Source organism: Pseudopipra pipra, chromosome 3, assembly GCF_036250125.1.
Source record: "Pseudopipra pipra isolate bDixPip1 chromosome 3, bDixPip1.hap1, whole genome shotgun sequence".
Lineage (NCBI taxonomy): Eukaryota > Metazoa > Chordata > Aves > Passeriformes > Pipridae > Pseudopipra > Pseudopipra pipra.
Genome location: NC_087551.1, coordinates 18579849 through 18596814, shown reverse-complemented (window position 1 = coordinate 18596814; position 16966 = coordinate 18579849). Strand labels below are relative to the sequence as shown.

Here is a 16966-nt window from a genome sequence, read left to right as displayed (position 1 = left end):
CCTCATCACTTGATTCATATTTGTTTTATTATAAAATAAATACAAACCAAAGAGGTTTTACAGAAGTATATAAAAAAGTCTAGTACTGAGTCGACAGGGTCTGCCCAGAAGTTTTAGAGTAGCACCAACCCAGATGTCAGTTTTACGGAGAGGAAAAAGTACAAGAACCTTAAGGATGCCTTCTAATCAAGGTTGCACAGAAGAATCAGAAAGACCAGATATTCTCAGGTAGACAGGATTGTGCCTGTTCACAAATTTCTTCAGAATCCGGAACCTTTTCACCTGAGCTTTGCAGCCTTGGTGTGATACATATTTAAAGTACTTGCCATCTAGGGAAAAAACAAACAAACTGTAAGTTATACCATGATACAAGTAAATACAAAATGCTCTCATTGTTTAAATCATATGCAAACATCTAAGAAACTTTTCAGTACTTGAAGGTATTAAAATCCAAGACATGCACATTAGAGATATAACTGTAGTGATAAATACTCTATCCTCACTTAACCCAGAAAACATTACATGTATATAAATTATGCTGTCTTGCAAAATATTTTTTTCTTTCTTAAATTTTTGCTCTGCAAATAGATCACAAAGCAAAATTTCAAGGGTGTAAAGCAGCATTGATATCATACATTAACTTATTATGCTGGATAAGGAAAATAGAGGCTCACATTGACACCAATAAGACACCAATAAGCACTAAAACTTCATTCAAGAAAATCAGAACTGGAACAATCTTTTTAGCCAGCTGGAAATAAAAGCTGCAAGACATTTGATAACGTACTAACAACCAAAAAACCCAACATTCATTATAAGAAATTGTTTTATTAAGTCCAGAAGATAAAGTTATAGAAACAAAGTTATAGACAACAAACAAGTTGACAATCAGAAGTCCACACCAGTGTATGAGCCATGGTCTCCATGACATATTCCCATTCTCAATTTAGCAGCTGATTCTTGGCCTGATCCTCCACTTGGTTTTGGCAGCATTCCAAACAATGCTACTGAAGAGGTAAAGATCTTCATCTTCGTATCAAACTGCTGATGGTTTTCACTCAAGACCCTCTGTCCTCCTCTTTCCTGCACTACAACACCCCCATGGTCCTTAATGTCCAGCTGCTCCCCAGCATTTGCTGAGACACTGCCTAGGCTGGCAGCCAGCAAGCAAACTCTCCACTGTCCTCACAACATTCCCTCAGGAGTGTGTTGTGCCTTTGTGAAATTGTGGTTTGAAGGTTAAACAAGATAAACAGTATTGTGACTGCTCAACAGGGCCAGATAAAACAGAATTCTAAACCAGGATAAGACAAGTTATGCAAAATATGCCTCATTGCTAAATATCAAACCAATTTAAACATTTTTCATGTGTAGCTCCAAAGACAAGGATATTTCCTAGAAGGAAGAAATTGCATTTCTTCCAAGGAGCAGAACAGCTGCATCCCATCTTATTAGGGCTAGAACTAGACAGCATTTCTGTTCTATGTAGTGAAAAGGAAAAAACATGTAGTATTACCCTTTCCCAGTAAAATTCCAGCCACCAGAGCTTTTTCATATGAAAGGCTTTTATTTTCCTGCCAGTTCCTTTTTGCCAAGTACCGGCTAAAATGGAAGGCTGGCCACCAGTCCTTCCTGGAGTTCCACTCTTGCTTGATCCAGTCAAGATGCTTCTCAGAGCTGGAAAAAGGTTAAACAAGTTACATAAAAGTTTAAATTGTGATGAAAAGATTATTAGGAGACACTGACACTTATAACAGGCTTGCTACAAGTCTCCTAAATTGCTAACATAGACATACCGACTTTATACTCAGACTGAAACACTAATCTAAACAGAAATAAGCTATTTTTTTAAATCACTGGCAACACTCGTTGAGGCAGGAGGCAGTCTAAATAAGACTTTAGCAGTCTTATTTAGATTTGGCAATAACACAAATTATGGTGTGAAATGAAGCAAGCCTTTTGACTTTTGTGCCAGTTTGTCAACAGTAATATGGAAGTTTCTTCAAGTTTGTCAACAAATTGGTAGTATGAAGGGGCTGGTTTGTTTTTAGGAACGGTTTGTGTTACTCTAGGCATACTCAAAGACTAACTTATCCCAAATAGTTATTACTGTTATTGCATAACACCCTTAAAAAGAATCATAAAATATGCTGAGTTGGAAGGGACCCACAAGGATCATCAAGTCCAACTCTAAACTGAGCATTTCAGAAACAAAAGCTCTTTCCAGTCCCTCAAGGGAGCCTACAAGGAAGCTGGAGAGGTTTTTGCAAGGGCCTGTAGTGACAGGACAAGAAGGAAAAGCTTCAAACTGAGAGAGGACAGGTTTAGATCAGATATTAGGAGAACTTCTTCACTCTGAGGGTGGTGAGGCACTGGAACATGTTGCACAGAGCAGCTGTGGATGCCCCATCCCTGGAAGTGTTCAAGGCCAGGTTGGACGGGGCTTGAGCAACCTGGTCTAGTGGAAGGTGTCCCTGTCCATGGCAGGGGGGCTGGAACTAGATGGTCTTCAAGGTCCCTTCCCAAACTATTCTAGGATTCTACAAAACCATCTGCAACAGGAAGCAACATTCCCATAAAATGACCAAGATGCCCAGTATATTTCAAGATACTCTGAAGTTGTGTATTCAAAAACAAAAACGAAGGCAAAGTTAGAGTATCATACTACTTTTAGTAATTTAGGCAACAACACTCCTAGCTCTAATCCACTAGCTTCTGGTCTTAACAGCAGATGCTGTGTAGGTAGAGGTGGCAATAAAGCAGTAGAATGGGTCAAATTCAGTGCCAAATTAATTTACTGGAAATATTTAGGGCTTGAAACACACAACAGCCTGTTTGTTGGGTAAAATAAAGCCTAGACATTGGAGGCCTCCTGGGTGCAGATTGTCAGAGATGGCTTCTTCTGAAATCAGAGGCCATGTCTGTCAGAGTTGGCAAGGACATCAATCCCCAGGCACATTGGCTCAGATTTTAACAATACACCCACCAGCTGCACCCTGTAACAGTTACCACCATCACACAACCCACCAATCTGCACGGTACCAGCCCTGGTGCAGCCCAGCAGTTCTCAAAACAGCTTCCAACAATGCACACGTAACAGAACTGAACAAACAACAACCTTCCTGTCACGAAAGAGGGCGATCAGTGACGGGCAGCAAATGCTACCCCAACATCTGAATAACTCTTTGTGCATAAAGATGTAACTTGTTAAAAAAACAAAACAAAACAAAACAAACACCACAGCTTTTTTCAGGAAATGCAGTACTGGAAATTTTGAATTCTTCTCAATACTTTCTTCTTCCCTCCTAACAAGAGCACACTGCAGCCAAGCAGTGCCACAGAACTCAGAGCAGGCCAGGCAACTCTTCCCTTCACCAGCAGGAAGAGAAAGGCTACACAGGGACACTTTGCCAATTGCCAAAGGCAGAGACTTGATACATTTGTTTTTAGCACATTGCATCAGAGATACTTACATTACAATTTGTTTCACCTGTCTTGCCAAGCAGCTCCATGCTTTTACATTTTCTTTCCAGCCAGCATAATCCAGGGCCGCAAAAATAACTTCTAGCCCCAGTCGACGCTTTTTTCTTTTCTCTGAAAAAAGGTTAAGCTGATTAATGACTTACTTAGACCAAGATGAACTCATTAGTAAGCAACAACTGAAATACAGATCTCTATCCTGCCTCCCCAAATGCTGCTACTGTCCCCATTACTGAGGGTGCCCCCTGTTGCCTTCTGCTGCTTCCAAGAGCTGAAGTTCAGGAATACTTCCTGTCTCTAGAAAACAACTCACACCAGAGACACTCTGTCCCTACTCCCATCCTGCTCAAACACTGCTGATTCAAGAGGAACACATACAACACTCACTTATCACACTTATCTTTTTCCAAAGAGAGTTGCTATTTCCAAAGCTCACTAATCAGTGCCTCCAACTGGCACCTCTGCTCAATACATTCTTCCCATAGGAAGGGACACAATGCCTCTGGAATACTTCAAATCCCAAGATGCCACCAAAAAAATCAAACCTGATACCAAAATGACTAAAGTGGACATTTCCCATCATTTGTTAGGTGTCACCAGAGTTCTTAAAACAACACTTGACCTATGACAGCAGGTAAATGAGGAAAAAGTTATGTTTACCTGTATAAATGTCTTCAAAAAATCAGGTTGTATTAATTAGCTAAGAAAAGTTAGCAAATGTATCACAAATGAACAGAAAAAGGGAGGTTCCAGCCAAACAGTCTTTTTTACCTCCTTCCAATGAAGAATCACAGAATAGTTTGGGTTGGAAGAGACTAAAGATCATCTAGTTCCAAACCCCCTGCCTTGGGCAGGGACACCTTCCACTAGACCAGGTTGCTCAAAGCCCCGTCCAACCTGGCCTTGAACACTTCCAGGGATGGGGCATCCACAGCTGCTCTGTGCAACCTGTTCCAGTGCCTCACCACCCTCACAGTCAAAAATTTCTTCCTAAAATCTCTTCTAAACATACCCTCTGTCAGTTTAAAGCCATTAAGCCTTATCATATTAGAAAGGAGAACAATCTTCATTCAGGGGTATTTCACGAACCTGTTGACCTGCTGGGACATACCAGATCACAATAAGACAGACAACTTGGAATACAATTGATCTGCATGGAAAAAAGTCTCCAAATTGGAAGACTTTTCTACCAACTCCAAGATAAAGCTCTCTTGATTAATCAATAACAATGAACTAAATAACAGATCCATCTCAATTCCTCTAGAAGAAAAAGAATAAATAAATGAATCAGAGATCCTCAAAAGGGAACGGAGACCCTGGAATTCAGAGTAGAGTACCTAAAAAAAAAATTAAATTATTTTTGAGATTCTGGCTGTGCCTTACAACAGTTTGCTTTGATCAGCCTTTAAAATGAGAAAGGCATTTGTTTACAGAAGTTTGTAAATGCCTACTCACACATTCAACTTAAAGGTTTCTGTGATTGGAAAGCTGGGATTTGGGTTGTTTTTTGGTTTTTTTTCTTAACAAACAAAACTACTTTAAAAAGCAGAAAAGAGAAAAGGTAGACTTACTTGATTTTTGAAGCATGGTATTAAAATCTATCATAAGTTCATGAGACGGAACAATATCATGCAAGATCTGAAAATTAAAAGGCAAAACCCAGACACATTATTTTCATGTGAAAACTTTTGAACACTTCTACCTGATCAAGAGAAGCACAGGCTTCAGAATTTTAGGAGACTAACTCAGAAAATTAAGCAATCTAGTACCTTACTGCCTTGGTGTAAAGAATGAGTGTCTAGGTCCATTTTGCACATCTGTGACACTACTCTGAGACACAATCGATGAAATACTTTGATAGCTGCTAAAAAAACACTACATGAGGCAAATACAATATAGATTGAAGCCCAAATCCAGAAGGCAATGTCATTTTCTTCCCAGGCCAGTCCTAGCTGCTCTGTCCACTGCTCTGTGCATTGGATCAGTTTCTGGACCTATGAAACCAGTTCTTTGATATGTCACTACTTTTTAAGAGGCTAGTGTCTAAAGCCACTGCTAAAAAGCCCTGAAAAGGTGGAATTGTATACATACACCCTACAGTTTAAAAGCCTAAACTTTATAAAGCTGTTTTTAAACACCACCGGCACTAACGAAAGCACATTAGTGCCATCAAGTGGCAACACAGACTGCAAAACATTGTTTGCAAGCAGTACGAAGATCAAGGAGTGAGGGTAAGGAAAGCAGACAATTAAAAGCAACTGTACAAAAGCTTAGTCAAGCAAGGTCTTGCCTGCCAACAACCAGCAGACATTAACTTTTATTTTAGCTTTAATGCACAGCTCATTAAAAACAAGCAGAGAAACTAACTGCTAGATAGGATCAATATGTGAAAGAGCAAGCATCTAATAATTTCTACAATATTGTGAAGGTCAAACTTTAACAGAAATCAATGCTTGTTATGTACAAGACTGCTGATACAGACTTGTAGGACCATGTAAATATGTTCTCTGAGCTTGCACACTGACTTTAAAAACTGATACGACGTATCAGTTAAAGGCAAAGCAAGAACTGGAATTCAAAGACAGTAAAGGATACTGCTCCCTCCTGTAACTTCCCTCTAACCCTCTGCTTCCCACAAAGAATACAACAGGGTAAATAATGTTACAGAGTTCAAGGGAACCAAAGTGTCAGACCACCACTAAACATGAATGACACAGACTGTATCTCCCATGGAACACATACCTTCAGTGCAGAGATGACTGATTTCTTTGATTCACCCTGTCTCTTCAGGAATTGGTAGAGGTAGACATGAGCATTGGGATTGGCAGGAAACTTTGAGTTGTAGGCGTATTCATTCAATACTTGGCGGGCTTCATTATGGTCTCCATAGAATTCCAACAGCTAGAAGAAGTTAAGTCATTAGTTTGCCAGATACATGTAATCGAACTCCTACAACTAACTTTGGACTACCACAAAACTATCCAATAGCACCATCTGTAGCTAAGAGTGCAGCATATTAGGTAAGACTAAGAACAGTGTATTTTCATTTTACTGGCTACCCTCATGACAGAGAGACAAAAGTTCATACATAGAAGCTACTATATGAGAAAATTCCTTAACACTTCATTGTCAAAGAATTACCAGCACTTGCTCTCTGGAAAAAGAGCCTGTCATGTCTTTAAAGAGAGAACTTGGTGGATGCCAGCACCAAGGAAAATTCCTTAAGATGTGCTTAGAAAAGTCAGAGCTTATCAGCACTGACAAAGAGTAAACAATTCCAAAGAGATTTTAAGGTTAATTTTATTTCTTAATTACAAATTCTAAGCAGATATTTAAAAAACCCAAAACAAAACATAGAGGGGCTGCATGTTTGGCACCTCTAACATTTAATGTATCCAGAAAAAACACTGCCCTGCCAAAAAACAGAGAACTTGTTTTCAAGAATTCAAACAAAAGCAACTATGCTCCAATTTCTGTAGCACCATGAAAAAAAAAATATGCAAGCTGTTTGTCTATTTCTTTCTCTTGACAATGCACAGATAAAGTCCTTTTTGTACTCTGTGCAGGCTCTGCAGTTCTACCAAGAGTAAACTGTGCTCTATATCAAAGCCAGTGACATACATATACAAATGCAGAGCTTTTAAAATATTTTGTTTTCACCCACACACACATAAAAAAGCTGCAGACAGGCATCTTAATGAAAATTAGACAAAAGAAATACATGTGTGAAACATGCCCTTACGTCCACATAGCATTTCACAAAGAGATCCCAGACTCCAGGTATTTTAATAATCTCCTTTAAGTTCACCGCTGCCTTCCGAAAGCAACTGTGCATTTCCTGTTCAACAGACAAGTCTGCAAATCCATCCAGACCTACCAAAACACCAAAGGATAACACAAAGTTAGCTCTGCCAAGCAAATGAAGACCTTGAAGAGGCGGCGCACCTGAGACGAACACATTTTGCTAAACAGGGACTCCAGGCAAAGAGCTTCTAAGAAAAGATGCCTCAGTTTTCTCAGGAATGAAACAAGAAATTTTCACTGCTCTTCAATCAAATTTATTATCCTGCAATTTCAGCTTATGGAGCACAGTAAGCAGTACTCCAAGACTCGAAGATGCTACCAGCACAAGGTCCATTAACCAAATCCAACACTTAGTTTTCACAGAAACAAGTTTCACAGAAACTGTTATCAGTTAGATTAGATCTTAATCTAACTGATAACATAGGTATATGCAGAATTAGATGTGACACACTTGTAGCAACTTAGGTATCTTTAAATAAACAGAAGTTCAAACACAAGTTTTCAGGGCTTTGCTATCACTCATAATTTGAGCAGCAATCAAGCAGTTGCACACCTATTAACCCACTGCTTTAAGTGAATACATTCCTCTGACATTATTTGGTTCTATTTCACGCTGCCTGGATATAAGAAATGTGACTCAAGGAGACAAAAAAGTTTCAGAACAGCCATACAGGGCACTTCAGAAAGGTGGGGGTCAGTGTGCTATTCCGGCACCACCATCACTGCTGATACAGAATCACGTATCAGCCATACCATCAAATGTTGACGTTCAGTAAAGGAAAAGGCATCATTGCAAACTGTGGTGCCTGCACAAGCCAGCTAGTTAAAGTTTACACCTCAATCCAAAAAACACTTACCACGCTCCAACAGGACGTTCTTCTGCTTAGACCAGCTATAGTAGTCCAACAGTCCCCTGTAGGCCTGAATCAGTTTCATTTCTTTATCCTGAAGGGCTGTTTGTTCTCCAAACCTCCAGCTTTCTGCCAGGGACAGGTTTTGGTAAGCTTCATCAATTTGCCCATTACAAAGGAGTTGAAAGACATGCTCCAAGCAGACCTGCAATTCAAACAGTCCAAACCACAGCACTTCACACCTCCAACTGAGAGATTTTCAGCAATACAGCAAAGTTCTACACACAGATTGTAGCAAAAGAGACTTCCTGACATGCACAAAAAATACTGCCAACACAGTTAATAAAGTATTTTAATTAGAAATTAAAATATTCCTTTTTATCCAAAAAGTATCTTTACAAAGAATTTTGGAGAAAAAGGAAAGAATGGGAGATTACAAGTGTCACTTTGGGGAGAGAGATAAGACAAGAACCTATATATTTCTTTCTGTCTGAAGATGCTGGAAAAACATCAGTAATTAAAAGCATATCTGACATAGAAAGATACTTTCTGCCCCACAGGTTTCAAAAGCTTCAGTCTTTTCCCTTCCCAGCAATACCTTCTCAGGAAAAAGGCTGAAGCACTTGAAATCTGTGGGGCAGAAAGCCACCCATCAGGTGGCAGACACTCAGTGCTACTTATCAAGGCAGCAGAAAGCAGTTGTCTCAAAAACCTGCTCATCTTTAACAAGTGCTGTACCTGTTTTAGATCTAGAAATGACATGAGGAAACCCAGTTGGGTTGCATTTGCTGATTTTTCATTTGTCTACCCAACTGCAGAGCACCTGAAAGAGGGATGTCCTACCACCCTATCATGTTGATTAGGCACTGGATCAAAGCCTAAACCTCCACTTAACTCTAGCAAACTCTTGTACACAACTTCCTTCAAAGACCTTCAACAGAATGAAAGACAGAAGCACCATCCCAAGTAAGAAACAGCCAAGGAAACCAAAACAGTATAGGTTTGAATGAGCCACTCCAGGAAAAAACCCTGCAGCTGAGTGACACAGATGTGCACAGTGTGCTGTTTCATAGTCAGATTAGCTACTCAAAAAGTGAGATAACGATAGCAACATTTAAGTCAGGAGCACAGCGGTCAAATTAAGGACTGGAAACAAAACTTGGCAGGTGTTAACCTGTAATTAGATGTCATTGAGGCATGCATGAAAATCAATTTAACTGTTTCAAATTCAAATTAAAAGCTTAATTAAAGGGTTTAGGCACTTCTAAGAACTGACAATATGCATTTGTGATCAAATATATAGGCCAAAAGAGATAAGGTTAGCTATAAAATAACATTAAAATATCATGCAGTTGGTAACTCAAATGTATTATCTTTTTCTTCTTTTGACGCTGATGTCAGTAATATATTTCAAAAGAGAGACTCGGAAGCTAATATTCAAAAAGTGTTCAGGTAAATGTAGAAAATCATCAAGACTGCTTTAAGTATACTCACCTTCAAATACCTTTTTACTCCTAAAGTTTTCATCTGTTCCATGAAACAGTTGAACTCTTTCATGCTGCTATGGGAATGATGGCACAAAATTTCAGTTCCTATTCTCCAAATCATCTATGTATGGGGAGCAAGAGATTCAAAAACAACCTTAGTACAAAAATGGCAACAGTCACCATATATACAGTCTTATCAAACTTAGTTACTGTAGCACATAAAAAAATGTACAGTTGAATCGTGAATAAAAAAATAACACTATTATCTACTGCTGTAGTAACTTACATATTCATCTTGTAAGACTTTTACAGTCATTCAGTGCATGCTTCATAATTACTCATTATAAATGCAGCACTCCAGCAAAGCTTATGGAAACTGCATTGTCAGAAGGTTCCTCCCTCCCATCACTGAAAAATTATGTTCTCCTTTGATATTATCCCACTGAGACAGAAGGTATACACAGTTCTTTGAACATAGTAATAAAAATTATTTCCAATTAGATGCAGTTTCCCATCTACATGCACCTGTTTTAAAGGTCTGCAAGTTAGCAATATTCAAGTACTCCATTTCTTTAAGAGCTCTGATCCCTTTCCTTCCACTTGCTTCCATCTCAGTACCTGTGAGGAGTTTTGCAAGTACTGGAAGAGCCAGTAACGACCTAAATAAGCCACTAACTTTCAAACAGATTCTGACTGACGCCTGTGCCAGAGGCAAACACACTCACTGCTTTTCCATTTTAGAAGACTACTTTAAGCTGACTTTTCATAGATACACTCCTGATGGAATTAATTTATACCAAGCCAAGTTTTCATCTCTTGTGCTGAGAATCTGTGTTAAAAAAAAAACAACAACCAACGCCAAAAAAAAACCAAAAACCCCCACACTAAACCCAACACAACCCCACAAAACCAGCCTGCAAGCCCAAAGAACTTTTCAGGACTGCTGAGAACCCTGTCAGGAAAAACACTGCAGGTTCTCAGCACCCCTGAAAGCGAGACCTCAGCAGAATCAAGCTCTAGCAAGATGGGTTAAACCCTCAGCAGAGACATGTCTGTGCAGGGGCAGGCTTTTGGTGAGTAACTGGACAGCATTTGCCTTGAGCATTTACAGTGAGGAGGTCTGGTGTAGTTCCTGCAGCCTGCCACTCAAGAGTTTCTACATCAACATCTGAATAGTTGCTCATTTGCTTTTAGAAGCTTCACTGTCTTTATTTTCTAGTCTAATTTATGAAAGTTGAGTAATTTTTCAGGTCTTACCTGCGATTCTTTTTTTTTTTTTAATTTAAAAAAAAAATCAAACCTGTAATTAATTAATTAAGACAAATGTTGGTCCTGAAGTGTCATAGATGCTGCTTGCAAGTATTTTTTCAACTGCAAAAGAACTCAGATAACAGACATGGACTTACCTCTGATGGACCGATGGGTTCTCTGGAATAGTCCTTCTCCAGTGACTCAACATAGAAGGTCAGAAACTCTGCAGCCCTTTTCCACTGCTTTTGTAGCATGGCATCCTGAATGTAACTTAGACACGCTTCCTTGCTCTTCTTGAAGTTCACTTTGTGTTCATGGGAAGATGCTAAACAAACAAACAAACAACAAAAAGGTCAACCGAGCCCACAACTGTCACCTATTCAGATGACAATGTGCCCCCCATTTCAGTATCTTTCTTATATGATCTTTCTTGGACACTACAGAAAGTGATCTTAGACTCTGTGGTTTTGAAGATAAACACACCCACAAGTCCACAGTAAAAAAAAAAAAACTATGGGAAAAGTTGAAAATATAGTATGAAATGGCATTTTCTACAAACAGCACACAGCTGCAGACACTTAAAACAGTGACGAGCCAATTATTTCACACTACTGCTGTACCAGAATTAGAAGCCCACAGCGCTTAGACAGCTTCACAGCACATTTTGTGATATTTTAGGGACAACTCTCTTCACTTATTAATCATCATCTAAGTTTGTGACCCCAGTCTGCTGAAGATTTGCATACATGTATACAAACAGGCTATTCCAGTGCCAAAGCAAAGCAATTCCCACAAAGATAAATGTAGATAATTATTCTCTTTTGAGTACAAAAGAGGCCATTTAGCCTTTTTACATGAATAGTGGGTCAACTTATGTTAAAACCAGCACTTCGTGCCCAGATCTGTTTAAAAATCACGGCTGCATGCCATGGCCCTACAACAATGTTCATCCATAAAAGCCTTCTGCAAGACACATGAAGTGTTCACCAAGGCACCTCCTACCTGGAGGAGGCAAAGGAATTACCTAACTTAGCCAGCATTTGAGTTATCACAGAATCACAGAACTGCTAGGATTGGAAGGGACCTCTGGAGATCATCCAGTCCAACCCCCCTTACCAAGGCAGGGCCACCTCTGGCAGGTGACACAGGAACTCGACAAGGTGGGTTTTGAATGTCTCCAGAGAAGGTGACTCCATGGTCTCCCTGGGCAGCCTGTTCCAGTGCTCTGCCACCCTCAATGTAAAGAAGTTCTTCCTCATGTTGAGGTGAAACTTCTTGTGTTTTAGTTTATAGCCACTGCTTCTCATCCTGTCGCTGGGCAGCACTGAAAAGAGTCTGGCACTGTCCTCTTGGCATCCGCCTTTGAGATCTTTATATGCAATAGTGTGATTCCCTCTCAGTCTTCTCTTCTCCAGACTAAACAGGCCCAGCTCCTGCAGTCTCCCCTCATAAGAGATGCTCCAGACCCCTTATCATGTTTGTGGCCCTCTGCTGGACCCTCTCCGGTAGCTCCTTGTCTTTCTTGTACTGAGGAGCCCCGAACTGGCCACAGCACTGCAGCTGTGCCTCACCAGGGCCGAGCGGAGGGGCAGGATCACCTCCCTGCACTCCCTAATGCACCCCAGGACATCACCTGGCCGCAAGGGCACGCTGCCGGCTCATAAGACAACTAAGGCTATTTTCTAATCTCTTTCTCCCCGCTAACAGACGATTTGGAGAACGGGAGCTGAAATTTGGTGCCATCCTTCCCAAGGCAGCAGGAAGGAGCTCACAACAAGAACTCACGCAGCCAGCGCCGCCCTTACCCGGCTGGTGGAGGAGCACCGGCAGGAAGGGCAGGTGCAGGGGCGGCTGCAAGGTGCTCCCTGCCGGGGCGGCGGGGCTCCTCCTCCTCCCCACCGCGGCCTCCTCATCCTCCTCCTCCTCCAGGAAGCTGTCCATGGCGCCGCGGGCAGACCAGCACCTCCTCAGCTCATCCGCAGCGGGCAGTTGGCACCTCCCACCTCGTGAGGCAAGATCCGCCGGCCAAGCCGAACCCGGAGGGTCAGCTCGGACTGGGCGGGCAGCAACCGGACCTCCTCCTCACGCCGGCGATTCCCGGCAGGCGCGTGCGGCATGGGCGGGGCGATCCCGGCGGGCACCGGCGCCCTGAGGAACATGGAGCGGCTTTGCCGCCATGACCGGCGAGGGGGGCGGGAGAGCGGGGCATCGCCGCCGCCATGATGGAAGCGGGCGCTCCGTGTCCCCGTGGCGGCGGGGCGGGGTGCGCTTTTCCTCGCTTCCCTCTGCCTATGGAAGTGGGAAAATGAGGAATGTCGGCCAAGGGTGAAGCAGGAGGGATGGGGAGAGGCACAGGACGATAGCCGGGAGTGTGTAGTGGTGTGGTAGGGCGGCGTTTAATTCTACGCGTATCACAAACAAAGCGTCACTAGAGCCCTGGCTAATGCACAGGTTACTCTCAAAGTGACTTAGCGAGGTCCTTTGTCACTCTTTCCATTAGCTGTGTTGCTGCTTTTCTGTAAGTTCGTAATTCATCATGTTCTACAGAAGTAAAGGATTCCCAGTCAAAATCCTGTGCCTTGTAGAGCAACAATGTTGCCTATGCTACCGCAGAATACCTGGATTCTGGGCCTCTGCCTCAACCACAGATTCTGATTTGTACAAGTTTCTGCTGGGACTTGTTTCTTTAAACCACTTGTGGAAACTGAGTTTTTCGCGGACTGTTTTGATGTGGGTAAAGTCCAGTTTTCTGTGTACAGTTTTACAGAGTTTTTTCAGAACAGCTCTAAAATGGGAGAGTGTGTAAACAATCAACTGGCTCAGATTGAAGGTTCATGTAATGCAGTATCCTGGTTCAGCTGTGATCAATAACGTGTGTCAAGAGAATAGTACAAGGCAGAACAGTTGTTTGCAGTGTATGAACACTGAACCTCAGTACCATACCTTAGTACGACATTTAATAAGTGTGTAGGGACAACAGAAGTCTCCCTTTACTTTTTCTGTATTTTTAATCCTGTGTTCTTCCAGTATACAACCAGCATTTCAGTTCATAAATATTTTGTATTTTTAATTGACTATTAACTTACTGGACTAGTGATGATAAACTGTCATATAGCACCACCTCTCTAAGAGTGTCATCTTCTTTTACTGTCCTTTATAATTGACACCTTCCGTGAGTATCTCATTGATCTTTGGTGTTCCCCAAGCGTGATGGCACTTCCTACAACACTTCTGATCTTTTGTTAGATCAATTCCCTGATTTCAGTGTCCAGCTTACCCCACTTTATTTGCAAAAGTTTTCATGTTTGCATAGAAGGATATTTACATTTGGCTTGTTATTTTTATTTTCCTATGTCATACATGGGTGAGAGTTTTTGCAGATTCTTAGATAAACTTAGCCAACTGATCTTGTTAGTGGGTATTAGTTATTTTAGTAGGTATTTTACTGCAGAATAGATAGGAGAGCTGCTTTGTAACTGTAGATACACACAAAATGTTAGATTTCCCATGTACAGTGGGGCTACTCTCATAGTTGAATACATCTGTTTCCAACACTGGGGTTGAAGACTGAAGGAAATTTTGCCTAAAATATCTAAATTGAAGTAAGTAAAATATTTCTTGTTTGTGTCACACATTGGGGAAAGCTGGGTATGTTAATAATAAGTGGGTATGCTTTTACTCTGAAATACTTGAAATTTTAGGGAATGCTGGACAGTTGCAGTGGTAATCCTGTGTATACCTATTGGCTGCTTGCTATTGCACAATAAAGGCAATGACTTATGCAAGAACTATGTGATCTTGTTTTTCTTCACATCTCCCTTTCTTGCCCTTGTCTTTATGACCAACAGATACCGTTACCTTTTGTCTTGGTCTTTTAATAAAGATAAGTTTGATAACTTTGTACTGATGGAAAATTACTAAACAGCTCTTTCTTCACAAGAGATTGGACCTAAAGGTGTGGGCACTAGAACACAAGAAATATTAGTGTTGAGGGGAAAATGCTTGTGTTTCATTTGTACAGTCATCGTAAAATGTGACTTGAATTCATTTACTTCTATATTGTAAATTGTGACAAAATTCACTTCTAGGTTTTCTGAGTTAGGCTCTCCTAGAGCTTTTTATTAGCCAATATCAGCAATGGCAAATACGTATCACCTCATTCTACAGGAAGTGAAACACAAAAATGTCAAGAAAATTACAGGAGGGCTACAGCCACGATATTGCACTAGGTCTGGAGAACAAAGGCACTGGATGAATGAATCATTGCATTCCATTGTACCATGTGGATCCTCAGGATTGACAGGCAGGATGTCCAAGGTGGGCAAAGAGGTACCGACACTTCATTGCAGCACTAAGGTAGATACCTGTTTCTACCTTGATACTTTTTTGTAGTGTGATTAAAACATTAAACTGCTCGAGACGGAGGCTGAAAATTAAATGTTTACATATTTTTCAGAGGTTACATAGCAGTAACTAAACTTGGATCTCAGGCCCTGTATGATGGAGAAATGAGAGTCTGTAGAGCAAAAAAATCAGTAGCCATGAGGATGGGATAAGAACACATGCAATTAGAAGTGGTGATGGCTAACTCTTGAGATGTAGCATTTAAAAGGGCTCTTAAAAAAAACCTCAGCTGCCCAGAGTTGTCCTTTGACATTCACAAAAAAAAGCAGAAACATTCACCTTGACTATGAGTTCCGCTGAGTGCCTGTTCATTTTGGGAGCAGCTTCAGACTCTGCCCTTTGGAAAGTGAAAAAAAATTAAAATTAACCAGCAAGAGGACTGTCTTATGTTACCTGTCCATTCTTGGCTGTGTCATTTATTTTCTTTGTCCGCTCAGAGGCTCTGCTAATTAACATGAGACTGAAAAGAAGGAGGGATAAAAAGTTTTGGTTTTCAGCTGTACATTAGCATTGTCACTTCTTGCTGTCATCCTGCTATTTTAGATCTCTAAAGCAACATGAAAGTGACAGATGTGAAGAAAAGGGAATGCTAACCCAAACTATTCTGGAATTCTGTGATTTCATGATTCTTTTCTGCTCTCTCCCCACGGAGTTGTGCAGCTTTCCTTCACCAGAACTGCTTCTGACACAGCAACTTCCATTCAAAACAGAAGATTGTAAAGGCCAGAGAACAGTAAGTTCAAGCCTGTGTAACCAATTGAATTCACGTTGTTGGTGATTATGGTTCTAAAAATCTTCATTTCTTTCTTTTACCATTGCAGCATAATTCCAAGAATGTGAAATGTGTATAGGTAATTTTGATGAGAGGACTTTGGAACACCAGTGTATTTATTTCTCATTAACTACTCACTGTTTTAGTGTTACTGTGTATGTAATAAGCCAAATTCTTCTGCTCTCAAAACTTTGGCACGTGGTGGGATTTTGGGACCTTCCTGTGCCAGGCCAGGAATTGGACTTAGTGATCCTTGTGGGTCCCTTCCAACTCAGGATTCTGCAAGGGCGGGCACAGATGTGTGCAAGCACATCTTTCTGTTTGCAAACATTCAATACCTAAAATATACCAGCAAGTGGAAGCTGCAGCTACAGAAGGGCAAGGATAGGCCTGGTGGGGAATCCTGTATTTTCGGCTGCCTGGTGTGAAACCCTGCACTTTCCCCAGTGGGACCACGGCTGAGTGAGTTCAGAAACCCGCTTTCACTGCAGGTGTAACCTCAGGCTCTCGGAGGCCGCTGAGGGAGGCGACGGCTGCTCCTCCCCAGCGGAGATGAGAACTGCTCGGCAGGGCAGCAGGGAGAGCAGCCAGAGGGATGTTCGAGTCTGTCATATCCTTACAGGGGCCGAGTACATCCTTCCTGCAACGCGGCCAGGCCGCTGCGCCGCTCGCTACTCCAGCGATCCTCTACTAGCGAGACCCTCTATTAGTAAGCACAAATAAGAGGTAGAACCTTCCCTCTTCTCTCCCCTGCGGAGCGAGCCTGAAAAAGAGCCGGCGATCTGACAAAGATCCCTGCCCGGCGCGGCGGCAGGGATCGGGATGGGGATCAGAGCGGGGATCGGGATGGGGATCAGAACGGGGATCGGGATGCCGCCGGCAGAGAGGGAGGGTCCGTGCGCTGCTCTCCCTCCCTC

The 16966-nt window shown here is 41.6% G+C and overlaps 1 protein-coding gene across 1 annotated transcript; it reads right to left on the bottom strand.

The window, feature by feature from the left end:
* Window positions 1-5: 5 nt before the first annotated feature.
* Window positions 6-13023, bottom strand: TAF1A (TATA-box binding protein associated factor, RNA polymerase I subunit A). The gene is made up of 10 exons (XM_064648138.1): window positions 12679-13023; window positions 11029-11198; window positions 9630-9743; window positions 8142-8340; window positions 7223-7353; window positions 6223-6381; window positions 5052-5118; window positions 3474-3594; window positions 1517-1677; window positions 6-329 (listed from the first exon to the last, which is right to left on the bottom strand). The coding sequence occupies exons 1-10, from the start codon at window positions 12812-12814 to the stop codon at window positions 187-189; spliced, it is 1401 nt and encodes a 466-aa protein (XP_064504208.1). The 5' UTR covers window positions 12815-13023; the 3' UTR covers window positions 6-186.
* Between the last annotated feature and the right edge of the window lie 3943 nt (window positions 13024-16966).